General features: G+C 45.1%; 1 protein-coding gene across 3 annotated transcripts; it reads right to left on the bottom strand.

Moving 5' to 3' along the window:
- ABTB1 (ankyrin repeat and BTB domain containing 1) lies at positions 1-27,295 on the bottom strand. 3 transcript variants are annotated; one of them, XM_059479971.1, is made up of 12 exons: positions 27,139-27,295; positions 25,423-25,485; positions 24,268-24,323; positions 23,098-23,242; positions 21,046-21,205; positions 20,116-20,161; positions 18,987-19,103; positions 14,324-14,439; positions 8,924-9,022; positions 8,180-8,347; positions 5,220-5,420; positions 1-3,465 (listed from the first exon to the last, which is right to left on the bottom strand). In XM_059479971.1, the coding sequence occupies exons 1-12, from the start codon at positions 27,192-27,194 to the stop codon at positions 3,259-3,261; spliced, it is 1,434 nt and encodes a 477-aa protein (XP_059335954.1). In that variant the 5' UTR covers positions 27,195-27,295; the 3' UTR covers positions 1-3,258. The 3 variants fall into 3 exon arrangements, with proteins under 3 accessions (XP_059335954.1, XP_059335956.1, XP_059335955.1); XM_059479973.1 differs by lacking the exon at positions 27,139-27,295 and adding an exon at positions 26,786-27,049; XM_059479972.1 differs by lacking the exon at positions 5,220-5,420 and having other exon boundaries at positions 27,139-27,294.
- Between the last annotated feature and the right edge of the window lie 334 nt (positions 27,296-27,629).

Genomic DNA, 27,629 nt, shown 5'->3' with positions numbered 1-27,629 from the left:
TATAGTGAAATAGACTATTTTATTGCTGCACACGTGCTTACACATTTCTTCTTAAATATAACCTCGCTCTAGTAAATTTTACAATCTTCTTGATTCAGCAAGTGGGTAGTAGTAAATAAAAAGGACAGAGGCAACAAAACACAGAAAGGACACTGGCAACAGAAGAAAAATCAGAAGGTTTTTATTTTGTGATAAAATTATTTGCAGCAAGAATAAAGTGAATTCAAATCTAAGATTTGTCCTGGCTCATCTTAATTAGAGAGCTTGCCTGCATGCTGACCATCTGCTTATGCATGCTTTTGGATAGCCCTATTTTGCCAAAAGGGATGGGGGGGAGCTAAAGGATCCCGAGTAATTGGACAATCTGACAGGCCTCACAGATGTGACCACTAAGTGCACACAGACAGATGAGGCATTTGCCTGGAAGCCCACGTGGACTTGCACTGCTGGGGAGGCAGATCAAAAGGCCAGGCTGACCTTTTCTCCCACACACACAACAGCAGCCTCACTCGCTCCACACTTAAGGAGGCAGGAATGGAATTATTCAAGAGCAGCCATATGGAAAATGCTTCCCAGCACTGCTGCTCCCCCTCTGCCTTCCTCCTGCTTTGCCCACTGCCAGTGTCCATTTGCTTTAGCAGCTGAGGCATCTGCAGAGAAAAGCATTAGCACATTCCTTGATAATCCTGCTCCTGCATCTCGCTCAGTACGAGCAGAAGGCAAAGGCCACGTCCTGTTCTCTGGTGGCTCTGTGCAAGCCCCACGGGCTGTCACAACCACTGCTGTGCAAAGCCAACTGCTAAGATGTCAGAAGCGGAATTTCTGCTGGAGGAGGAGAAGAGATATGATAAACTAAACATCCTGCTTATGTTCAGTGTTATCTTCAGCCATATACAGAGGAGAAACATAGGGGAACTGAACCAACTGAGTTAAGCTGCTGGTTTCTGTAGCAGATTTTCATGAGCCTGACACTCCACTCAGCAAGAAAACAAGCAGTTCTCCTTTCACCCTTCTCTCTCCAAAATATATGGGACTTCATATTAAAGCTTCCTTGATAGCCCTTCACCCTCCCCAAGTCCATGGGGATATCTTCATCAGTTGTGCTGGGCTCTTTGGTGGTCCTGTCAAAGACACACTGAGCTTAGAGGTGGACATGGAGGTACATTCCACAAATCACACAGGAAATGCACAGCTCCTCTCCATGTCACTGTCCCAAACAGAAGCACACTCCTGCTACTTCCTGCTTCCATACAGCAACCACTCCTGTGGAGGGACACATCGTCCATCCTCACCCTCATATGACTGCCGGAAGCAAACCACAACAACTCCTTGCACTTCTTCTCAAGGGTTTTCAAACAGAATTGAAGCCCACACTGCTTGATAGCTCTGCCACCACCATCCCCTACCCCAGAGACCTGATCTGCAAGAGACACCACTTAAACCCAGATGACAAAGTGCACAAGCATCTGGGGTTCAATCATATCAATGAACCTCATCCCTGCTCCCCCCACCCCAGCTCTATCCACAGCTTAAGTGCAACTCAATCGTGACACATGATTTTGCCAAAGCCTGGCTTTCCAGACTTTGTCCAGAGTCCCCTCCTCACAACTGAGTGCAGCCTGCCTGGTGCAGGTGGTGCCCAGAGCCTGCCCATGCACCTGCCAACAGCTTCAGTGCAGGAGAGGAGCAGCCAGTGAGGCTGCAGCCCCACTCTCACTTGCTGTGGGGTATCAGTCTCTCACCTGGTGAGATTAGCAAAGAAAAACCCATCCTCCCAATACATCCACACCTGAAGCAAGTCTCCTAACCCCTTAGCCATGAGAGGCACCCCCACCATTACAGAAAACAACACCCCAAAGCTGCAGGGGATCCTTGCCCAGCTCCCACATCACATAATAAAAGCACCTCTGGCACAGGTTATTCAAGCTCCTGGCTCAGGAATTGACCAAAATGATTGTATGAGGTGGTCACAGCAGCCCAGTGCCTGTGCTTCACTCAGTGCTGCTTCTCCCTCCCCGCAAAGCACAGCATGGGAAGGTACACCCAGCCTGCACCCTGGAGACTCTCCCAACACCATTCCAGAGATGCACAGCTCCAAGGGCAGCCTATCTGGCAAGGCAAGGCTATGCAGGGTTATCACCTGCTGATTAGTGCCAAGGACAGGGAACACCATTGCCCTCATTAAGAATCCAGGCAGACAACATGAGATAACATGACCTACTGCAAAATACAGATTCAAAAACATTCATAGGTACAGACAGTGAATTTCCTGGAGAACAATGAAGCTACGAGGCTCAAGGCTGAGCAAAGCCAGAAGGTCACAGAGTGGGACAGCAGCCCTATGAGAGCTCCAAAAGGGCCCTTTCCTTTTGAAAGAGATTTCCAGTGACCCCTCTTCCCAGACCCACCAGCAAGTCAGCCTTGCCCTACCACAGTGGACAAAAATAAAGGGAAAAGTGCTGTTTCCAAGAAGAAGGTGTTTCCATTCCCTCTTTAAGAGCTCTGCTCTTCCTTCTTTTGTGCATTGAAAGCTACTGCTTTCTAAGAATGGAAGGATTCTGGTCTCTACTGTATTCCCAAAGATGCTTGTTCAGAAAGCAAAGCTTTTAAATTCTGAGCACTTCAAAGCAATGAAAAGCTAGGGAAGACCTGGAAATCACTTTTTTTTTGTTGTTTTTTTTCCATCTAAGTACTAAAATAGCAGGTGAAGACAGTGCCTTCCCCATAGCCAAGTACCTCTCTGTCCCATTAGGGAAGCACTGCCCAGTTCTGCCAGTCCTATAATACTGACAGTGACAGTGCTGACCTCCTTTCCCATATACTTATTAAGACTTTAATCCAGTTTTCTTCCTCTGCTGCTGGCATAAGCCAGTTTCAGAAGTATGTTGTATTGAACCACAGAATGGGATGGGTTCTAACCCCAGGCAGTAGGAAGTCCCCAGAACAGCTCCTTCACCATTCCCAACAGCTCACAGTCTCCTCTCCACAGTGTATTGTACAAAGGAGCAGCTACTGACTTAGGCTGAGCTTTGGGAGTTACTTCTGAAAGGAGAAACAAAAAAAACAAAGTAAAACCAAACACAAACCAGAAATGCAAATGTCCAGACACAAATAAATTAAAAAGAAACCATGCCTGAAGGTGGATGGGAAGGAGGACAAAGAATGGGAGTGGGACATTCAGACTCAGATGTTCTTGCACTCCGAGCCAACGCAGTGAGGGCTGTGCAGGCTGCATATGACAGGCAGGGTTTGCACACATCAGCACTCGAGCCCTATGCTGGCCAGGAGGTTCTCTAGAGCTTCAAGTTTCTGGTTGGCTTCCTCAATGGCACTGTAAGTCTGCACGTTGCTGGTGATGTGGAAGCGGATGTCATCGACCAGGGGGATGGAGTCAGTCTCTTGCCGCTCCTCCACGGCCTCTGCGTTCTCCTTCACAGCAGCTGCAAACTCCTCCAGCTCCACCAGCTGCACCAGAAGGACAAGAGAACCATTAGGAATACAAGAGGACAGGTAAAGAGATGCAAAGGGTTGGGATAAAGGTCTCACACTGTTAAAGGATCCCACAGAAAAGAAAGGAAAGCTGGGATACAGAGACCCAAATCTTCCACTTGGAGATGCATCCTGCCATCCATCCAAAGGAGACAGTAATGCTCCAACAAGAAACAGTCTCAGCTGAAGGCAATCTGCACCTGCAACACTGTCCTGTAATACCCTCTAACTGAGCATCCCTGGTTCTGATATTGAGGCACATGCACATACACAATATTCCCCCCAAAAAGGCTCCCCAGCAGGAACCAGGAGATGCTGTCAGACACCTGGGCAATGTCTTCTAGCACAGAAGCCAGTGGATGCTTCTGCCCAATTCAGGACTGGGAGCCACATGTTACAGTTCTCCCTTGACTCAGGCCCATCACCACCAGCAAGGCAGCTGCTCTGCTCTGCACTCAACCTGACAGAATCGGGTCACCCATGAATGATTCTGCACCAGGTTCCCCAGGAATGTGTGGAGAGCTGAGGGGTGAGAGGCAGCTTCCATCTGTCTGTGCTGCTGAACTGTGTCTGGGCACAGCAGGTTGCTGAGCTCTGATCTGCTACCACACTGCCAAAATCTCTCCCTGCTGCCATCAGTGCATCTCCACAGGATGCTGGCAACCACTGATGTCTGAACATTAGCTGGGGTGGCTCTGTCTGTGCCAACACCCTTAAGAAGATACCCTGCCAGTGCTAAGTTCAAGGACTCCCACTCGAGCTAGAGAATGAGGAACACACAAGCAAAGTCCTCTCCTGATCACTACTTGGGATATTCAACATCGTTTAAATCCCTTTTCAGAACCCAGAATCTGGGTACATGCTGATGTCATTCCCAAGCTATACACTGAACAAAGTAACAGCCCCAGAACCATTTCCTTCGTTGTTTTCTCACACCAAAAATAATTTCACACCTTTTGAGCTGCAGGTGAAAATGTTACATTCCCATGTGAACTGCACAAGCCATTTATAAAGATGTCTCAGCATAAAAACCCTTCATAGGTTCTAGTTTATCCTCCATATGGTAACTTTCTCCACGAGTCCTGAGTCTAAACTATAAGCACTCAGGATAACACTTAAATTGAGCTCCATAAAGAAAACTTCAGTGTTAAATTCATTACTACTTGCTGATCATCAGCAAATTATCCACTGAGCAAACCCCTACTATTTGATTTGTCATCCTGGAGGAGATTAGAGTTTACATTGATTTTTCCTATTTAGAGCATTATGCCAGGAAGAATTTCCCCAGCAAACACTGAAAAACAAAGGAGAAACTCTATTTCCTGCACAGAGCTCTCCTACTCACCCCTTTGGTTTCTCCAGGCTGCAGCTGGTGTATTCAGGCAACACCACGGCTACTTGGGCACAGTGGCTGAAAGTTCAGTGAAAATCACCTGCTCCTGGTACCTGCAAAGCTTTCTGGGCAACTTTTTCAACCCATATTCCACAGGGATGTGCTAGCCAGGGACCAAAATCTGGCTTATTGTGGTGACATCAGGTACTCCCACACTCCTCCTCCTCTGCCCTAACTCACCATGTGCCTTGTTTAACTGCTGCTCATTTCCTGGAAGCACATTAACCCAGAGAGGACAACCATTAACTACAGACCAAAGTACAACCATTCAATCTGTTGTCTCTACGGCTCAGATACACAGACACAGGTGTATCTGCCACGGGGAGTGTTTCAGTACCTTCTCAATGATCTTAGCCATGTACTCAGTGCACTGGTCCTCGAGTCTGGTCAGCTGGAAGAGCTTTGCAATCCTCCAGATGCTGATGATGTTGTCCTCGTCGAGGATCTGTGCCAGGGTCCTGCCGCAGAGGCGCTTGAGCCCGGGCAGCAGGTACATGTCAGCCACACACAGCACGTCGTAGGCGTTCTCTGGGGACAGCTGCAGTGACAGGGGAGTTACTGCCAGTCCCCAGCATGCTGCCTCTCACTGCCAAACTAAGGAGCTGTTTGGCCATTACTGGAGCTCCTTCAGCCTGCATCTCCCACTCAGTTACCACAGAGGAATTTAAAGTGCAAGCAGAGAGTTTCTCATGCTGCAGGTAACCCCAAGGCAATGCTGAAACATCCAAGTGCACCTGGCTGCTAAAAAATGTTCAGTGTGACAGTGGTGGGTCACTTTTACCAGACATACTTCCAAGAGACAAACAGAAGAGGCTGGCAGGACAAAGAACCTTGTCCCCACATTTTCCCTCTCATTTTATACTGCTGGACTCACATTTTGTGAAAAATATGCAAAATTTTCTTAAGAACCAGCACATCCCTGGCATGGGGGGTACACTCAAGGACAGAAAACTGAACACAAACTGTAGGTGAGGCCCAGATGGATAAGAACATATTCTGCACTTCAAACACTAGTGGAGTTCTAACATGCGTTCAGAATGGACTAAATTAATGGATGAAAAAACTTAAACTGTTGTGAGCAGCCTTTAACATTTTAAGCCTCTTGAGCAAGAGAACCACCTTCCCATTTCCCTCTTGGATACTTGGAAGTGATCTGAGGATTTAAAAAACCCTGTAGACAAAGTTGGAGACACCATCTCCAGCTTCACTCAGTCTCTTCCCCTTGGCCGGGCAAATCCTATTTTTGTCACTAACCTGGAACGAGAGTTCTCTCTGTTCCTGCTGATGTGAACTGCAAAGAGCTCACTTACCCACATCCATTGTAACGGTGGATCTGCAGGACACTGCATGCCCTGGCTGTGGAGGAGGCAAGGGCCCTTGCATTTAGAGACAAAAGCCACTCTGGTCTGGATGGAGGAATGATAACTGGTGCAGCCTGGTCCACTCTCCTGATACCCAGTGAGCAGCAAGCACACTGCTGTGCACATCTACATGTGTGGTTTTCACTCTGACAACTGCAAACAACTGATTTTTTTCTTCCCCCACAGCTGTGTGCACCTGTGTTTGGAGAGACAGCTCCCAGCAAGTGACCCAGCTGTGTAACACCCTGCAGCAGCTGGGCAGAAGAATGCAAGATGCAGGAGAGCCATGCCACGAGGGCTGTGTATGCACATGGGGTAACAAAGCCCTTGGGATTATTAATCAAGTGCTGCTTTGTCCCCTCATAAGCTGTGGAAACCTCAGGAGTTGGAAGTGTTTCAACCAGTAGTATTGATGGCTACAGCTCCCAACTGCTTCATCAAGGACAAACCTGGCAAATGCTCCTCCAAGAACTGCCCTGGAGCCTACACAAGTATTCTCATCAGCAACTTGTCTTTGTGCCTGGAACCCTATAGGTCCTCTTCCCCACAACTGCAAACACTGTCACTACTGCATGGCAGAGAGACACCATAAATCCTTTGCAAAGAAAAACATGGAACTGAGAGTGCTGATACTTGGCTGGAGAAACACAGGCCAGGGAGAACACTCCACGTGTAAATGTAGAACTTGAGCTATATTCCTGTCTTCCTAACCATTTTTTCTGGTAGTTTCTCATGACAGGTGAACTCTCTGCAGAAGCTCACATCTTGGCTGCTTGGTTTGAAACCCAAGCCATGCACCATTCTGCACATGAAAATGCGAGTAAAATCCTTTTAACTCCTACACATTGTTGTTGGTCTGTCCTCCTGACCCAAGCCCAGACAGCAGCTGAGGCACCCCTTGGAAAGGAATAGCTGCTTGGGAAACATCTTTCCTGTGAGTCATCACGAGGAGAGCAGGCAGACTGGAGACATGCAAAGGAACAAGGTCAGGCTGCAGTGCAAGGGAACAAGGTCAGGAGATCTTCAAGCAGCTTCTTTCCCTCTCTGCCTGCCCTTGAAGAATCAGCTCTCTGGCATACCAGTATCAATCCTGCTCTTGCTGCCTGCCAAACATCTCTCCTCACTGCTACCCACAGGTGAACAGATCAGCAGAAACAAGGTCACAGCTGTATGCACTCTCTGCATGTGGCACCTAACCCAGAGCACAAACACTGCTTGGGGGAAGTGACACTGGCAGGTGCAGCAGCATCTCCAGTCACTGCCCTGATGCCAGAATGTGTTCTGGGATCTTGTAGAGAGGCCTGCTGAAAGCATTTGCCAGAAAACCAAAGCAGGAAGCTAATTAAACACTGGCATTTGCTGCATCTTCCATTAGGCTGAAAAGTGGGTTAGGGCTGTTTTCTTACTGCCTGCAATACTGAGCACAGCAAGGAACTGGTCTCACAGTGGAACCTTTGCTCACTCCAATAATAAATAACAGTAGAAATAATAACTTGCTACAAATAGAAAAGTCAGCTATGAGTATGGTTATTTGCCAAGAGTAAATAAGTAGAATCTCTCAACCTATCCAGATCTCCAAATGTGTTCAATCTGCCATCTACTGGCAGATGCTTCCCTCATCTTTCCACAGAGCCCAAGAGGGAAAGCTGCAAAGATCCTGTATTTATCATGGCAATAAACAGCATGCAACCTAATTTCCAGATTTTTATTGTGGGACAAAAGACTATGATTTGCTTCCTGAACATCATGCACATGAACTACAACCCTGCCTGGCTAACAGCATACCCCAGTATGTGGATTCCTGAGCCAAAAGTGAAGTAGCAGAGTAGTCAGTAAAATTTAGGAATATACACACACACCCTGCTCCAGATTTAGAAAAACACTGCTGAAAACACCTCAGAGCTCACCAGCACTGAAGGAAGGACCAATGGCTCACCTCTGTATCATCACTGTAGATGTAGTAGAGGACCCGGATGAAGATGTCTTCTGAGATGTTGTGCAGAGTCACCACAGGGATGCTGGGCTGTGTCTGTAGCTCCTCACTCTCACTGAAATGATCTTCAAGAAGAGCTTTGAAATAATCACTGCGACCACAGAAAAATGCCTGGAGAGGAATGAAAAACCAAAACACTGACACCTTGCTCACTGCACCAAACCAAAGGGCACTACCAACCAGCTGTCAGAGCAGCTCAAAGGTATTTCAAAGTTCAGACTCTGTAACTTTGACTTTCCCTACATTCTGAAGCTGTATCTCCAATATTTTTTCAAATCTTATTTTATCCATGCCTACCCTCAGAACCACAAATACAAATGGTGAACTCAAGAGATTCTAAATTAGCATGGCACAAGAGCAGGACCTTGAGTTGAGGTTGGATCTCAAAATTCATTCTTACTGCTGTTCATCTGCAGATCAAACATTCCTCTCTCCAGACACTGAACTCATAAGCCAGCAGCAGCAGATTCTGCAGCTGTGAATGCCATAGCTGAATTTATAAATTTATCTCCACACCTCTGCAAGAAAGGCAGGCTCTGCTGCTTTGTTAAATGTTTTAATGCAGTTTTCCAGCTGAATCAAAGCTGCTTCTGCAGAGTGTATCCAGCACAGAAGGAGTGGGGGACACAAGCAGACTAGCTTCATGGCAAAAAGGGAGGAGAAGGAAATACAGCACAAAGCACATACCTTATGGCACAAGAAGTTGTAATCTTCCACACGGAAACACACGTCAGGACAGCTGTTGAAGTTGTCAGTGCTGTCAAAGGGCAACTCCCCAAAACCAACCTGGGAACAGACACCAGAAAACCCTTCCTTTAATATTCCTGCTTTAGACACACTCAGGGTCCCAAGTTCAGACTCCTATGTTTTCCCAGAAAATGTCCATTCCCTCAGCACAGTGCAGAGCACCAGAGATGCTCTGAACACAGATTCCAATGTCAGGAAATGAAGAACTCCACTGCTTCTCAGAGATATTCCTGGTACAAGTTACAGCTGCCTCCTTTATCCATGGTAACTTCCTGACTCTCCATACACCTTTGGAAAGTGTTTCTCTGCCATCTAACAAGGCAGATAACTAGGTGGAGGTGAAGTTTACTTCATGCAGTAGGTATCATAAGCATACTGGATCTTAGGACCAGCCTTTTACTGGGTACATGTAATAACATATATATGACATCCATATATACACCAGTTTGAAATGGTTTGGCTACAATTATTGCCTCTCTTGAATAATCCAACATTGCTAGAGCACATTTTAGATTTTTTTTATTTGATTTGCAGCCAAAGATAATGTTGTTGCAGTATTAATACTCAAGTGAATTATTTTAACAACACACCTCCACCCAATCCCACATGGCAACAATGACAGCACACACCAAAAAAAAAAAGCCTGTTTGCCTTATGTTATTTTAAAGTGACACTTCCAAATATTTTCCCTTTCACCTTATTCTATATACAGTGTAATTCAATTGCAAAAAATAAAAAGTTTACATTCACAGTCATGTAGCCAGGACAATCTCTGAAAACAAAAGTTTCCCCTGGTTCTTGCCTTCCATAAACATGTGCCTGAGGTACCTAGGATAAGCAGCTTATTCCTGCTGTCTTTCATCCCAAGTTTGCACGCAGGAAAGCCCTGGCCTGACAATAAAGACTGGACTCACAACAGCAGACTGTCCATTTCCAAGCCACCTGCCTCCAACAGGGCTTCCAGCTCCACTGAGGAGCCAGATGCCTCCACCCTGCTGAGCTGAACAAAGACACAGACTGGAACACACTGGGTGGGAGCTCTCAGCCAGGCTCAGTGAGATTTCTCACAAAACACATTTTTGGATGTGGCAAGGCACCAAGCTGGCAAAAGCTCACACCACCACTGACCATGGCAATCTGGACCCATCCACCATGCTCTTTGTCCACAGCAACACTTGGCAGCTTCTGGTTCCTGATCACAAGAGAAGCCCAGTGTTGTAAATCATGCACAAGGCTGTTGCAGTAATGCTGGCTTCCATAGCACCTCTCTCCTGCAGTCCTGCTCCACTGGGCAACTCCTGTTCCAGAAGAGATGCAGCAATTCAAGGAATGTTGCCCACCAGATCTATCACCTCTTTTTCATATAGCTGCAATACAAAGGGCAACAGCTGCAATACAAAGGGCAGCACCTCATCAAAATGAGATGAAGTTGTCCCATTTGTAGATTCCCCAGGCTGCTATTTTACTGTTATCGATGTCTCATATTTCAAGGCTTTGGCTCTTTTCCATGGCCTGGGGATCTGCAGCCTGGCTCTGTGGCAGTGTGTTACAAACTCCAGTATCATGATGGAACTGCCTGCTCTGTCTGCCTTGCTGCTCTCCCCACCCTATGCCACAGCTTCCATGTCCTCTGCTACAAATTCTGACAGATATCTGAAGGCTACACATTTGCAGGCACATCGCAGGTAAAGCAAACCTAGAAACAAACTTTGACAAGATGACACTCTGTGGCATAGGAATTTTAATTGAGATAAATGCCACATCTCCTGTGTGTATCCTTTCTTTGCTCTCCTTTCATTGCCCAAAGGTAAATCTCTAAAATAAGTCCATCCCTCTGGAATGGATATGGGAGTTTTATTTGTCTCAGAGTTTATCTCCTGAATTATAAATTTCTCTGGGCTCAATTTCCTGCTTGTAGCCTTGCCTGGTCCCCACTCTGCTGCTCAGGTTTACAAGGTTGTTTTCAATTCCTACTACAAAAGCAGGTTCACGTCTTTGTTTCTCCTGTTCAGCATCAAGTGGTTTTGCAGAATTTCCCCTTTTAAGTCTCTACTACTTCTACTCTCCTCCCTTCTCATGCTTGAGGAATCTACTCTCCTTTCCAGGATCTTCCTGCAGAAAATTGGCTTATTCCTCCCACCACCCCTATTCATACAACCTCCTTCATGGGCCTCTGTCCAGGCAAAGCACAGCTGCCAAAGTCAAGTATTCTGCCCAAGGATCACAACACAGTCCAGCCTGCAAGGTCCAAACACATTCACAATAACTCAATCACTATACAGAAATACTCTGAATACTCTCCACCATCACACATGGAAGACCAAGTCTTTGCTGCTGCAAATTTCCTATTAGAGCTTAAATAGAAATGTTGCTGGAGGCAAAAACATAGAAAACAAATCAGTGGCAGCAATTTGTACCTTGGCCAGATTACCTCAGCAAGAAAATTGTAAATAAATTACAACACAAAATACAGGGGTTGGTGATCTAAGAGATTAGCAGCTCACAACCAGATGCAAGTGGATTGGATACAAAAAAAACCCTAAATTGGAAACATGTTGTAAATATTTCAGTTCATCTGCCTCTGCCAAACGGGCAAAGCAAAGCACACGAGTCACTGCCTTGGACAAGCACAGTACACAGGTGCAGACAGACAAGATGAACTCATCTACTTGTTTCAAACTGTTCTTCCTATGCATGACAAGATCTAGTTTTACCCCAAAATGGCAAATGGTCTCTTTTTTGCAGCCACACCACGTGTCAATATGGATGGAAAGAACAGTACTTATTTCATGGCAAACTCTGATCCTTTAAGTCTGATTTCATCTTGGTTTGGAACATAAGATCTCGGTTAAAAGGTAACTGGAAAACAGTTACAAGGAAACCCTGGAGTCTGTAAATCAGAGGTCACCTGGCAGACCTGAAGAACCAGGCAGACAGTGGGAAGCCACATGGTTTTTTACAGTTGCCTGGCTTTTCATGGTATTTCACTTAAATCTGTCACTGCTAACTTTTATTGCAACAAACTGAGGAAGCAGCTGTTGTGGACAGAGAAATCCTGGCCATTACTACTTTAAAACAAAGCAGAGACAACAACTACACTTGTAAGAGGAGACATTGGGGGAAAAAAAGGCTTTCAAGCACAAACAGGAAAGAGAAACAAGGTACCAGAATTATAAATGTGTTTGAGATTTCAAAGAATAGATAGTTCTCAGTCTAGAAAATAATAATGAGCTGTAACTGGATATCAAACATTCATTATATTTTTTAGTTGTGCAAGATACCACTAACCATGAAATTGAAATGCACAAAGTTTCATACATCATCCAAGTATCAAAGACATTACATGCAAATTATTTGTTTATACTGAAACAGAAAGCTGAACACATTCCCATTTCATGTAATATGGCATTACATGACATGCAGCAGCTCAAAATGTTTCTCGCCAAATTCTGGAAATGCAAGCTTTTATCCAGAATACAAATATCTATTTTGTTCTGCATAGGCTGGAAAAAAAATAATGTATGCTTCTCCTCAAAACACAGATGTCTGTGTGTGACTACTCACTTGTTCCTGACATTTTAGGTTACATAGTTTGTATCCTATTCCATGAATGGCAGCAAACCCTGCAAGAATGAGGATGTGCAATGCCTCTGTCCCAGAACAAAGATGCCCAATTCAAAGAATTTAACAATTTGAAAACATTAGAGTAACAGATAAATCGCAAACAAACAAAAAGGAACAAACAAAAAGTACCTAGAGAGAGAAAAATGGGAATCTTTTAGAATTTTTTTCAGGCTTAAACAAAGCACCCACACATGTGCATGGCACACAAATTCCCTAGTGAGCAGGTAAGCAGGCCCACAGCCTCTTCACTTGTACAGCTGTAATAACTCTAATGCTGCCTTCATTCCAATCTATGAACACAGCAAGAACACCACAGCTCACAACTCACAGCACTGTCAGATGATTACACCATTCCAATTTCCCCCTTTCCTTACAGCTCCTATTCTACATGAAAGAATTAAGAAGGAAAGTGTTTCTACCTCTAGAAGAACAGCTTAATAGGAGTATGCCATCAAGGTCTGGAATCAAGCAATCAAACAGTAAGTATTCTTTTTATTTGTGAAGCGACTTAAAATATATGTAAATGTCACTATTTTGGGGTCCATGATCCTTTTTTTTTAGTTCCTGGGGAGGTAATCTGAAGCTTACTCATAGTACCACCTCCCTTTAAAGCCTGAAAACACATTAAAAGTTACAAAAAAAATGTACAGTTATTTGGAGGAGGCAGGTTACACAGGAAAGATTTCTGAACTGGTAGTTGTAAACTTGATGGAGAATAAAAACTCCCTCTATAGTGAAATATATCTGAAAACAGCCAGCACAAAACATGTTGGCTTATGAATGTAAGAAACCTTATCTATGTACACACACAGACACACACACTCTGCACCAGGCAGGTGTATTTGGCAGGGGACAGAAAGAGAAAAGGCAATAAACCTTTGCTGTATTACTCAGTCATACAACCTCTGGGCACAGCAGCCACTTAAAATGAGTCCACATTATTAAATACAGTGGTTGGTATAAAAAAAGAGGACACAAAAAGGACATACATAAGACCAAAATCAATCTGCTAATATTACAGAAAGCACCAGATGCAGAAAGAGTGAAGATAACTAACAGTTATCGTGTTCTGAAAACGGGAGGAAGATCCACATATGTGATCCTAATTAATAATATGGATTTTTCCCAACTATGCCCCCAGGTTGATGATGACTGTGTTAAAATAAAAATATGTATTTTAACACAGTCATCATCAACCTGGGGGCATAGTTGGGAAAAGCATATCTACTGCCAGTCAATTAAATTCTCTTCAGAGGGTCTCACATTTCTGCTGGAAATATTTTCAGGATTTGGAAGCATTTCTTCATTGCAGTGTGTCAGTTCCTAGCAAGCAAGCCCAGTAAGCCATCCTTCACCTATATCTCTCTTTGGATACCAATGCCTGCTGCTACAACATTCCTAATTCTCAAGAAGGATGGCAAAGAGAAGAGCTGGGGGCCTTGTCCCATTGTATTCGATGGGGAAATCCCCACCAACCACATGGAAAGGCTTTTATTTACCAAGATCCCTGCTGGGGGAAACATCCAAGGGGAAAGACCAGCACCGACAGCCTCATTACACAATTTTACAGCACTTCCAAGTGATAAAAGCCTTTCAGCACTTGGAGCACCAGGAAACAAGCCAGCACTAAAGTCTGTACAGCAAAGATGTGACTGGACACAAGAGAGCAGACATCCCAGCCCCAGAGAGCCCAGGAGGAGTAGAAGTGCTCCCTACCCGCAGTTCAGCTGGCAGGGCGCAGTCTGCCAGGAGAGCCAGATCTTCCTGCAGCCGGCAGTTACCTGTGGGCTCAATGGTCAGCACTTTCACACAGGTCCCTGGCTTGGAAGAGACTGCAAGAAGCAAAAAAACAAAAGAGCAGAGATTCCTGAATTCCTCTACAAAACTTCTCTCTCATTTAGATAAAAGACGTGCCAGGAAAACCAGTATTATTGCTGTTCAGCTTTTACTGCAAAACACACACAACTCTTCTATGCACACACACATTCAGCACCCCTCAGCCCAACTTGCTCCTTGGAATCCATGTCATCAATTACAGTTAAGGACCATGGATCAGGCTGCCCTGATCCCTGTAGAGGCCACTCACACACTGCCTTCCCCAACTACTCCTAGAGCTGACAGTGTCACCTAGGGTAAAGCCCATGCCAGGGAGTTTTTAAAACTAATCTGCTTCCATGCCTTTCTGCTCTGACACGTGCTTTCACTGGCTCCCACTTCAGCTGCGCCATCCTGACTTCACTGCAAGGAACAAAGGGGTTTATTCTTGTTTAGCCAGTAAATTCAGTAGGTATGAGTCTGTCCTCTACTCTACATCCATGATCCCCAAGGCACAAAGACCCCAAAGTACCCAGACATGGCATGTGCCTGACCTAAGCACCACTACCACCAAAGAGCTCAAACAAACCATTCCGAAACAGCAACTTCATTTGCTTTTTTCAGACCTAGTGTGTCTTCCCATCTTGTCTTATCAGCCATCACAATAGAACAGCTCATTAAAGGGAAAGCAAAATACATGATCATACTTTAGAGGTCTTGCTATGACCAAAATTGTTGTGGAGCTCATAGAAGCCAACCCTAACTTCAAACAAGTGGCAGCCCAAAGCAGACCCACTATGATATGATGCCACGCTTGGCACAGTGTCTCTTGTTCTGGCTACTTTGCTCCACCACCTGAGGTTTGCTCCCAGGTCAGCAAGGTTTGGGGTGAGGACTGGAGCATGTAAGACATTCAAGAGTCCCTGGCATACAAGGAAGCATGTGAAAAAAGATAGCACACCACTGGAAAATGCAAAGTTGCGGTGAGGAAGCCTTAAGATACTGTTGGGAGCCAGAGCGACACAGAGTTAACTCCAAAGCATTCAGAAGAATTTCTGACAGGTATGATTCACCACATTAAAACCCCTCACAGGTGAATCACGCCACCTTGAGACCTCATTTCTCCTGACATTTCGCACAGCATTACATGAGCTCCATCAGATGACTCCATTGGGTCGTGGGCGAAACGAGACCACGATGTGCCACAAAACAAGATCTCCACCCCCTCCTCCACATCACTGCTGCACCCTTCAAATATCCCACCACTGTGCCTCTCCATAGGCTGCATATCCCAGAAAGATTGCTGGAAAGGGAAGGATAATCTACCAGTACAAAATAGTCAGGTACCATGATGGTTACACACAAAGCTCACCAGCAAGGAGACAGGCTGCCCTATTAGCACAAAATGCTACCCTCAGATAGATGACTTCCAGGGTAAATAAGCTAAGAGGAGGCCTGGCAACAACACAAACCAGACTGAGTGCATTTTCTCAAAAAGCCCTGATCACTTACACAACAGTATGAGAGAAGGAAATTCCTTACTTTGCAATTAGAAATTCTTCATGGTAGAGAGAAACATTTGTATTTCTGTAGTACTTATTGTAACAGTCACCAGGTCAGGCTCTCTAAGTGCTAATGGACTCAGCAAGTTTTAAGTCAAGGCAAAGAGCCCTTCTCTTGGGATCCACAGAGCATCTGTGAACTTCCCCAGTGACACAAAAGAACAGTGATTTTTCTGAGAAGCGAATCTATTCAGACACTGCATCTCAAATCCAAGGGCACAGCTTTTTGGTATCACTCAGAAATCTTTCCTAACAGAGACAACAAAAATCAAAGTTGTGAAATAGGAGTAAGTTGCTGGCTGCCAGCAAGGAGCAGGGACCATGAGAGAGGAATACAAGAATGGAACAGTGTCTGAAAAAAGCAACATAAACAATGCAAGGAGCTGAAGGGAATAACCAAACTGTTGAGATTCAGACTGGATTTCTTCCCAGTCTAGCACAGCTGTACAGCACTGAGCATCACCTAAAAATGAATCAGCTGCCTTGGTTTCCTGCTCAATATTTTTTTGCAGTCTTCTAGTTAAATTGAGCCAATGTACCACAAAACATAAGAGCCACAAATAAACCACACTAAACTCCCAAAACCTTCAAAATGTTCACACTCAGATGCATCTTCTTCCCTATGGCATAATTAGCTATAACCACAGATTCTGAATATCCAATGTCTTTTCTACAATGGTAAGCATCTCAAACCTTGCTCTCATCCTTTTTGAGCCAAAACTTGCTGAAGTAACTGCAGAATATTTATTTTTTTAATAGATGCATTTTTACAGGAAGGATTATGGCTTAATCTGGACAAACCGAGCTCTTCCAAACACTGCAATAATTTTTCCTTTTATAGCCACAATATACACACAGGGGAAAATAGGCAAGCATTCACACCCAAATCTATCTCAGGTGCAACAGAAGGCACTGGGTCATCCTCTTCCTGTACTACTGCCTGTGCATGCCAAGATAGTAAGTGCTTTTGAAATACTGATTAACTCTAGATAATGAGATTGCAGACACTGCAATTATGCAGTGGAGCTGCAGAGGCTTGAGTTCATCTTGTTTTCTTGTTTCAACTTCATAATACAGATGCAATACATGACCCTGCTCTGCAAACCTGAATCAGATGTCTGTTCCCCAGCACGCACTTGGAACAGGTTTCTAAAACACTCAATGAAACAAACACGCTTTGTCAAGTGCCAGACATGATGTGATCTAAGATCTTTCCAGAATGAAGTTTTCCTGGCTTCCACATGAGATTTAAGAAACAAACTTTTAACAGTTGTTCTATTTGTTTGAATCCAACCTGTCATAAATAAAAATCAAGACTAGACCTTCCATCAGTGCTTTAAACCACCCACTGATAGTCTTCTGTCAGGCCTCAAAATTGAAAAACTAGTCCCTCCCCAAAGAACAAAGAAGTTAAATTATTTGTCCAGTGTCATTGTATTTCCAAGCGGTGCTTTTATTTAAAACTTCCAACTAACCTGAAACTTTACTTCATTACTTTCCATCTGAAAACCCACCAAGAAATCAGCTTTTTTGCAGTTCATAGATTTAAGCACCTTCTTTTCCTTCCACAATATAATATGAGATTTTAAATAAATTAATTTAATGGAATGTCTCAGCTAGACCCTGGGAGAAAAAGATAAAAAGAAAAAAACAGATCTATGGCATCTTACTGAATTACTTTGAGATCAAAAGATGACACAAAATAATTTTGTTACCTGATTTCTGAGTAGCTTTTATTTTATATTCATTCACCACTCCCCTTTTCTGCCACTTACTTAATACAAACTGATACCTTAAAGTTTTTGTAGATACCAAGAAATGCATTTCTAATCTCTTTGGGTCCATGTTTACATTTGTGTTTACAATGCAGAAGTCAGACCTGTGACACAGCTTCCTTAAGGACTAGCACCCTGGTCTACATGGGAACAGCTGTAGCATGGTAATCTTGTACCCCACCACCTCCAAACTACTGCATATGTGTAAAGGGAGACCTGCACATGGTAATATCTTCCATGTGATTTGCAGATGAGGAATTTCTTGAGCCAGAAGTATTCTATCAATTATGTCCTGCAGCTTCAGGAGGCTGAATGAATAAAACTCGTGTTCAAAAGGAAAAGGTGGAACAGCTACACCCCTGCCTTTTAGATGAGGGAAGAAGATGCTATTGCCTCTAAACTTTAGAACGGAGTATCTTCTCAGAAAAAAATTAACTTGATTAAAGTAAAGAAGTTAACTCAGAGCACGGAATGAGAATCAGCAGCTTTCAGCCTGAAGGTTTTGTTATCCAGTAATTTTTTCTGCTTCGTGACTAACAGCACTTGTGCTGCTCTGATTGCTCTTCACGTGTGCATTAGCTCCAGCTAAGGAGATGAATGATCAACTCCAACTGCTGGTCTTCATGAAATAAGCTTTGGATAACAAAAAGTCCTTAAATAGAGGATTGCTTCACTTCAGGCTTGGCACATCCATGTGTTACTAATATACACATGCTTTCAGAAATACTTTGCTTTTAAAAAAGAGTTCTATCTCCCTCTGCACCCTTTTTGGGCCAATTATCAAATATTTTACTTTGGTAAGGGGTCAGATAAATGCAGAAAATTACCTCTAACTGTTTATATTTTATCTTTCTGGGGATTTAAATAAATTCCATGTTGGAAGGCACTTCCCAATATATGTTCCACTATGCTCAATTGAATGTCTGGCAACCATGGCAAAATCCTGCTTTCATATTCCTTTCTCTATATTCAAATTATATTGAATGCTTTTTTCCTACTATAAAGAAAGCATTCAATATAAATTAAACATGCATGTGTCAAAAACTACTAGAGCTACCCTACAGAAGGGCCATGACTGACAACTGTCATGCAAATGTGAAAATCCCACAACAGCATCATTTTCCAGAAGCCCCAAGGACACCATAAAACATCCACCATCACACTTTGCTGTTTCTCCGTGGAAGGGCACACAGGCACAGCAGAGACAACAGCAAGCCAAATGCTTACCAAATTCATAGACTTTTTTACATTTGGTCTCCAAATCATCAATGAGGTCCTGCAGCCGACACTGCTTGGCCAACCTCTTGCAATCACTGACATATTCTACATCGATATCCAGACGACCTGTCAAGAAGAAATGCAGTCAGCTCACTTAATCCACAGGATTTAGGTGTAAAAATGGCAAAAATAAGGATGAAAGACTTCACAGCACAGAAATTCAGTAATTAGATACACTGCCCCACTTTTCAGCATCCACTTACAACTCAGTCCCAGAAGTTAAGACTTGGTACTCCACCACAATCCACCACTTAAATCAATAACAGTTTGGCATTTAACTCACATTTCCACTCTCCAGGGTTTACCCTAATATCTTCATTCAAGAGTCCAAAGACCAAACAGGCTATACAAAACATGTCTAATTCCCTCAGAAAATCAAAAAACAGCAACACAACAGCAGCAGGCAGGACTGCCACTATTGAATATCTGGCTTTGGGTAAGAATAGACTTTAGGCTCACAAGTTTTCTTCCCAGGATCTTTCACAATCACTGAAAATGTGGCAAGGGACATTTCTGAACACGCTGTATTGGAAAAGAAGAGCCTTGAAGACAATGTTAATTTCTGGCACCACCTCCTGGCCTGAGATAGTTCAGCACTTAGCATGCCTACAATACAACACTGGGTATTTTCATAGAAGGTTTAGGATCAACTTCTGTTCAAAAAAATACTAGAAAGTAGTCAAAACATTCAGCACACACTGCTCAGGTCTGCCAAACTGAAAATGTCCTATATGAGAAACTGGCTTTTCACCACCTTATGAGGCTGTTACACCAGATGACACATTTTTCTTCCTTAAGTCAAAAATACAGTCTCCAAATCCATTCAATCAACCAACCTAAGCTGATTTTGGTTTTAATTGACTGTGTAATTACTGGCAGGACAACAACTGGCAAAAGGTACAAACATCTTGGAAGAGCTCGTGATTGTTCATATTTTCCCTTTCTGCCAGCAGAGAGGATTTGTTGGCAACTCAAGCACCCAAACACTGCTGAGTGCAAGGCTGTGCCACTCAGTGCAGAGGCACAGACAGCTGCCCACCAGCCACGTAAACAAACACCAGAGGGCAAGGTCATTTACCTGTGTATAGATACTGCAGAAGAGCTCCAAAGGCTGCTGGGTTAATCTAAAATAAAACAAGAGAAAGTTACATTTGGAATCACCATGGATTTAAAAATGAGTTAGAAACATGATCCTGAACAAGTAAGAAAAAAACACCCTTTAGTAAGAAATCACACATGATGATTTACTTGCTCCTCACATAACTAATGCTGCCACTCCACCTGGCTTACACAGCTCTTTAATGTTTCAACTGATACTAATCCCTCAGGTACCTCAGGGGACAGGACCTGACTAATGGAGGAACTCAAAAGACACAGTTGTAATACAGGTTCTGCAAAATCCAGCTTTTTACTGATCATAAACATTTCCACATCTTCCTAATTCCAGAGGAAAGACGTTCTTGTACAAAGAGAGAGGAGAGCAGTGTTCTGAGAAACTGGAATTATGTTTGTCACAAGAGGATTTGCACTGCCAGAGTCAAGTTACAGAAATGTGTGCCAGAGTATTGATGGTTAATGGATGGAATGCACTTATGGACTACTTAGTTCTTGCTGGACAGGCAACAAAAGGGACTCAATTAGTGGCAATTATGGAGGTGATGTCTTCACCACAGACCACCTGTCCACCAGGAATTAGACACACTCAACTCATCCCAGAGAGGGGTCATGATGCAGCTGGCAGATGGTAACAGCTACATGCTACTGCAATTAATTAAGATATGTTTGAGTCCATGACAGAGGGAACAAAGGGAAGGAATGCAATCTGCAGCTTTTTGTTATCTGAAAAAGATGCAATTTTACTGCATAAAGTGCGTCCACAAGCCCCTCTCCACAACTAGGGTCATTCTGAGCCCCAGGAGCTATTCACTGTGGAAGTTAACCCTCAAACTCACATTCCTCACCCAGCTGGAACAGCAAAAGAAAGAACTGGAAGCACAGCCTTGCTCACCAGTGGGTGCTTCAACACTATCATGTTTTTCCCCTTCCATTTGGTCTCAAACATCTCTGCAAAGTAGGCGCTGCGGGCACTGAGGATGCAGCGGTGGGCACAGAAGGATTTGCCATGGACGATGAAAACAATGTCACTCTGGTAACCCTGCTCCAGCAGCCTGTGAGGAACAGACACAAGGGAAACTCATTGCAGGATGAAAAAGGAAAGAATGGAGTAATGCTAGTGGGGAACAGGGTACAATTAGGGCTAAATGAACATTGGGCACTGCAGTCTCTCCTGCCCAACAGCAAGGCCAGCACGGGGGCTGGTGCTTCACAAGGAGTGGGGTCCCACTGCCTTCCATAACTCAAACAAGTTTTGTTAGGGCAACAGGGAGACTGCAGAATGAAATCTTCCTGTCTTAGGTGAACATCTGAACACAAGATTTTAAAGTGGAACTAGTTGCCACCAAGCACATCTTCAAAAGTTAATACGGCTTTTAAATTGTCAGATGTAAAAAAAAAAAAAAGCCCTGCAAAATGACACGCTTTCAAAAAGTAAGATGCAACTTTCCTGCTCTCTGGGCACTGTCGGTGTGCACGCTTTAACCATGTAACAAATAGGAGAAGACTTGATGTCCCCCACCCTCAGAAGAAGGAAGGATGTGACAGGCATGAAATACAGGCAATTACCACATCAGAGGTGAAGGCTTGTTTATGCCTGCATGCTCATACCTTCATTCTTCAAAAGGAAAAAAAAAACTGCTACTTCTACAGTTTACAGCAACCACCACCAGCATTTTCGAATGCTCATCAGTCCTTCCATATATATCCTCACAAACATCCTCAAAAGGTTAAATCATGTGGTCATCAAGCATCATACTCCTTCTAGAGAGCTGGACTGGTGCACAGAAAGGTGTGGAGTCACACAGAGATGTTGTCTGGGTCTTCAATGCCACTAGCACACCTTTCCTTCTAAGTGTCTTGCTCCAAACCAAACAGAAGCATGGGGTTTTTACTTTTTCCCCCCAACTGTTGCCCTTTGTTTCAATTTTAACACAAGCTCTATTTGAATGAGAAGCAGAAACCAGCACATTTAGGCTTTCATGTATGCTAAACCCTGCACATCTGAGCCACAGTCACCAGGGCAGTAATAAATCACCCTGCAAAATTCTGCTTCCCTGAACACAGAATTTGATTTTACTCAGATAAATGAGTTTCCTTCCTTCCCTTGCTTCCTATAGCTTCAGAAATTAGGGCACTGTAGTACTGGCAAGATTGTCAGATTTTTCTAGGACTTATTAACACTCCACTTTCAAAGACAAAAAAAATCCCGATGTTTTAACATTTGTAAGTCAGTCCAGTGGGAAATAAAAAGGAAAAAAAAACAACCAGCAAGTTTGTAATAACATCAGAGTTACCAAGGTAGAGAAACAGCAAGAAGAAAAGCTTGCAACTATTCCTCTACTCTGAGCAAGTTAGTCTGCCACTCAAGCTCTAGTACAATGTGGGACAGGCAATTTTCAGAAGTATCTTAACAAATTTTAATAATCAAAACTAAAGAACTGGACAATGTCACTGTGAATCAGTTTGAGGCTTGTTAAAGTGCTCTGTTTCACAAATGAAAAACATTTGATCAGTGTTGAAAATTTCAGCTTGCAAGCTATAGTACCTTCAGGCCTGAAACTTTAATTTCAGTTGACATACTATCCTAAATTGTTGATGTGGTTTTAGTGATCAGATTTTAGTTTGACAGTCAAGGATGACCGTCAAGGATGACAGTTTAGAACTTCTGCATTATAAAGACCAGCTTTCTGTGGACTCAAGTGTGTACCCAACTCACTGGAGGCTATGCACACACCTGGAGATCATCCCTTAGGGCACAGAGGAACATCCCCTAGGAAGCTCTACATGCCCAGGAACAAGAGAGGGTAGTGCTCAGCTGCCTTTCAATGGCAGCTGGCAACCCTGGCCAGTATTGCATTACATTCAGCTGCCTGAACAGAGAGCTGGAGCATGCAGAGGAGCTCAGGCAGGCTGCTGGCTGCTCTGCCCATGCCCATGTCCTCACCTCTGCAGGAACACATCATAGTAGTCCCTCCTCATGCACTTGGCTGTGATCTGCTTGTACTCCTTCAGCAGCCGGCGGATGGCGTCGCTCAGAGCTCCGTACAAACAGCGCTCCCCATCAAAAGTGTTCGCCTCACACTTTGCTCCTGTTAAACAGCCACAGGCCAGCAGGCACAGTTAGATCCTTCTCCAGTGTCCCCAAATGGCCACTAAACAGGTATGATTTCTGTATGCTGACATGATTTACTATGGTCCCCTCTGCTGACAAGCGTTTTGACAAAAACTGAGCTTCCCTCACATGTGTACAATCTAAAGCTGCTCTCCCACAGACAAATCCCTTTCTGAGGAAGTCGTGACTTGTTTAAACTGACCTGTGCAAAAGCCTCTCAGCAGGGCTCCAGCAGTGTTCTGGGAAGCCAAATCTCCCTGAACAGAGTGCAATCATTTCTTGGACTGTTAAGAACTCCTCCTAGTGAGTATTTCGGCTTTGTATAACTTCTTTAGGTTAGAACCTGCTAGAATTTTGGAGGGCATTTGCATTTTCCTATCTAGAATTACACAAGTGGTTGATTTAGATGCTGGGAATGAAGTAGAAAACCAAACCTTTTGAGATGTGACTCTGCACTCTGGTTCCTCTGGCAGAACACTACCAGTGCCTAAGGGAATCTGGGTGCTCAGAGCCCAATTGGCAGGCACTTGGCCTGAAGAACTGGTCTTGCTTTGTTTGAGATTAGCAAAATCCCTTTTAAGTCCTGCTTACAAAGCCAGGCTATCAGTAGAGTACAAGCAAGTTTTACACAGACAATCCTTCCTATGAGGTACAACTCTTAGATCAGCATATTCCCCACACCACTGCATCCTCACAAAGCATCTGCTGTGATTTCAGAAAGTTATGCTGCCTTGAGCCATCACAGACAGCTTTCTTTCTGTGCATTTTCAAGATTTCAAGCAAATCAAGAAATTTTAGGTGATTTCAAGAAGCAAATTCAAGCAGCAAATGGCCTGCAAAAGCGACCATAAAGGTGTGTGCAGGGCTCCCTCTGTAGCCTGAGATCACTGATCAGATGGTTGGTTGTAACAGAAGAAGTTTCCACAGGGGACAGCTAGAAGGACATACAATCCCAACAGACCAGAGGAAGATACTGCATCCTTATCAGGACACTTTGCTCACCATTGGCTAGAAGATAACGTACAAGCTCCTCATGTCCACACAGACAGGCGTAATACCTGACAATAACAATAGAACGAAAATTAGAGATGCTGTAGGAAGCAAAATTCAGTGTTTTGGCACATCACCACAAACAGATCACAGCACTGAGCCTCCCTGAGGAGCTTGGGAGACGACTCCTGATAGGAGTGAGGAATTGCTACCAAATAGCACAGAAGCCTGATCCCAGCAACAGACTAAGCAGGATCTGTTCCCAGCAATCCCAGGCACTGCAAGGAGATCTCAAGGTCCCAGTTTGGGTTCAGCATCTTCTGTTGCACCACCAGCTGCCAAATCCATCCTCATTTTAATGGAGATCATTTCATGGGCACTCAGCAGTCCACTGAATTCTCAAAAACACTCTGCTCCTTCTGTTGTCAGGCTGACTGCTGCATGCTGTGCCAAGGAGGGAACAGCACCCACACTGGGTGTACAGCAAATCCACCCCCTGAAAGTAGAACTTCTACTTCAATGAGTTTTGTTTTCTCTTTCACAGTCTAAGCCTTTCATGATTCTCCTTCACAGGGACTTCAAATTATCCTACAAATTAGAGGAGAATCCTGTAAAATGCATTGCAGCAGCCAAATGTTAGTCTACCTTTACTTTGGGAAGTTATTCTGTACTCTAAATATAATGCACATGTCTAAATGTCCTTTGGAATTGTGGGGAGGTAACAGCACATCCAGCTCACAGCTCACAGCACATCCCTCAGCACCCCCAGGGGGTTTCCTCATGACCTACTGCCAGACATACTGTGATCCCATTGTCAGCTGGCATTTCACCAGGCCAAGCTTTCACCCAAAAAGACATGCTGGAATGCCATAGACTTTGGTGAGGGAAAAGCCTCATCCAGCCAAGAGCAGAGTGCTTAATCCAGGTAATTTGGCCACAAAACCCCACTTGTCAGCATCACTACAGCAAGTCCCAGACAATTTGGGAGACAAAGACATTTAGCACAGCACCCACAGGGAAGAGAAGCAGAACTACATAGCCAAAGCTCCAAAAAAGCAGAACCTGAGACATCTTGTAACAGTGCTCATGGCTGCTGATGCAGAGAGAGTAAAGGAGCTCCGAGGCCCTACCCCCCGCCCAGCCAGTGCTCCAGGCTGCAGCACTCACAGGGGTGTACTGTCCCACTTATCACGGACATTGATTTCCACATCTCGCTGCTCAAGAAGGTATCTGCAAAAAAGGGGAGAGAGCAAAGTTATAACTTCATGCAGCTATTCACTCAGTCACATTCTCCTCTTTCAGAAGATGTAACTTCAAGTTCATAGAGTAACTTCCAAAGGTATGACAGGATCTTGCACTGGACTTGGGGAACTGTCAGCTGTGGCTGAAGGGGCATCAGCCAAATCTTCAACCCAAAGAGTGGTGTTCTACAGCATGGCCTGGAGCTCCCTTCAATTTTAAGTGGTACACATGGGGAAAGAGGGTGATCAAATGCATCTCTAACAGGGCAGCAATCTCAAAAAAAGCCTGAGTACTTCTGCAGCACCTTCACATTCCCCAGCAATGCTCCCAGCCTGGGTGCTTACAAATATGTGGCCAATTTTATGAAGCCAAGGCTGGACTCCCCTCCTGCTCGTTGTTTTTCCTGACAAAAACAACATCAGTGGCACTCCAGACTGCTCTTAAATCCTGCCACTTCCTTGTCCTGCATGTTTAGGCTGGATCCACTACTGCCAACACTCCCTCTCTTACACCTCTAGAAAGCAGACTTTGCCTTGCAGACCAATCTCCTGCACAGCCTGGCTCTTCTTAGAGCCTGTACTGCAAGAGCCACATGTAAAAGTCCCTCTCAGCCTTCACCAAGCCTTCTTTCACTCACTCCACCTTTGTTGTCTCAAACTTCAGGTTCCTCTGAACATGTTCAGCACACCAAGCAACTCAGCTCCTTCTGCTCAGTCCTGTGTGGTCAATTTGTCCCCCTGCTCTGACAGCACTCTCAGACTCTCATTTCTCCACCACTACTTCTATACAGGTCATCTTAAACCTCTGTAAGACCATCTCTCAGATCCCTCCTTCTGCAGTAAACCTGGAATTTAATGATTTAAACTAACACAATCACAACAAATAATAAGGTTCTCCAAACCTTATCTATCTGCACACTTACCCTTCACTAGCAGCACCTTGAAACAGAGGTTGCTTTGATTATCTGGCATATCACACATTAAGAGATGGAAGAATCAAACAGGATAAAGGGATGAAGAACAGTTTTAGATTCAAACCATGAGATGCAGGAAAAAAGCTTGTTGTAAATTCTGAACTTTGCATTCACCCTGCAGACAAGCCCATCTGTCTCCTGATCCGAAATCACTGCAGTTAAGCTGTGCTGCTCTGATACGAGCGAGGAAACTTGACCTGAAATTTCAGTACCCCATATTTCTCAAACATACTCCCGCAGCCTACAGCACAAAGCGTCTAAACATTTCCATGACGATTGCGTCCCAGGGATCCAGCTTCCTACCAACGCAAATACCATTTCCAACGGGAAAGAAGAGCAGCTGGAGAAGAGCCTTGTGCAAGGACACTTCCACCGGCAGCATCCACACCCAGGGGCACGCAGTGACCGTGTGACACTCAGACACCTGCCGGAACCGGGCACACCTCACCCCACCCTAACCCCGGCAAAGCCCCGCTGCACATCCAGCTCCTCGGGGGGCAAACAAGCGGCATTTCTGTGCTAGAAACAAACTGTGACAGCCGCCCTGGGAAGGCCTGGGACGAGCTTCAGGTGAACACGCCCCGACAGGCCCGGCCCCGCTCGCCCCGGTGACCGGGGCGGTTAAAGCAGCGGCGGGTGCGAGGGACCCGCTCCCCGGCCCGGCTCACCGCACGCGGCTCACGTCGCCCTTCTTGCAGCTGGTGAACAAGTCGCTGGTGTCCATGGCCGGGCCAGGCCGCGGGGCGGCGGCGCCGCATTGACGCAGAGAACGGAAAAGCGGCCGCGGAGCCGGGCCGGGCCGAGGGGCAGCGGCGGCGGGGCGGGCACGGCGGGCGCTGTAAACACGGCAGCGGCTCCGCCCGCCCGGCCCGGCGCCGGCCCTCCCGCAGCGCCCCCTGCGACCCGGAGGAACAACGGCCGGCCGCGCTGCGTGCGGACCCGCGGGCCGGAGCTCGGGGAAAGGGAACCGGCCCTGAACAGACCGGGGAACCGGGGCTCGGGAAAAGGGAGCCGGCCCTGAACAAATCGGGCTGGAACCGGGGCTCGGGTAAAGGGAACCGGCCCTGAACAAACCGGGAAACCGGGGCTCGGGTAAAGGGAACGGGCCCTGAACAAACCGGAAAACTGGGCTGGAACCGGGGCTCGGGGAAAGGGAACC

This window comes from Ammospiza nelsoni, chromosome 11, assembly GCF_027579445.1.
Source record: "Ammospiza nelsoni isolate bAmmNel1 chromosome 11, bAmmNel1.pri, whole genome shotgun sequence".
NCBI classification, from domain to species: Eukaryota; Metazoa; Chordata; class Aves; order Passeriformes; family Passerellidae; genus Ammospiza; species Ammospiza nelsoni.
The sequence above is the reverse complement of the archived record's forward strand: the minus strand, read 5'-3'. Positions and strand labels throughout refer to the sequence as shown.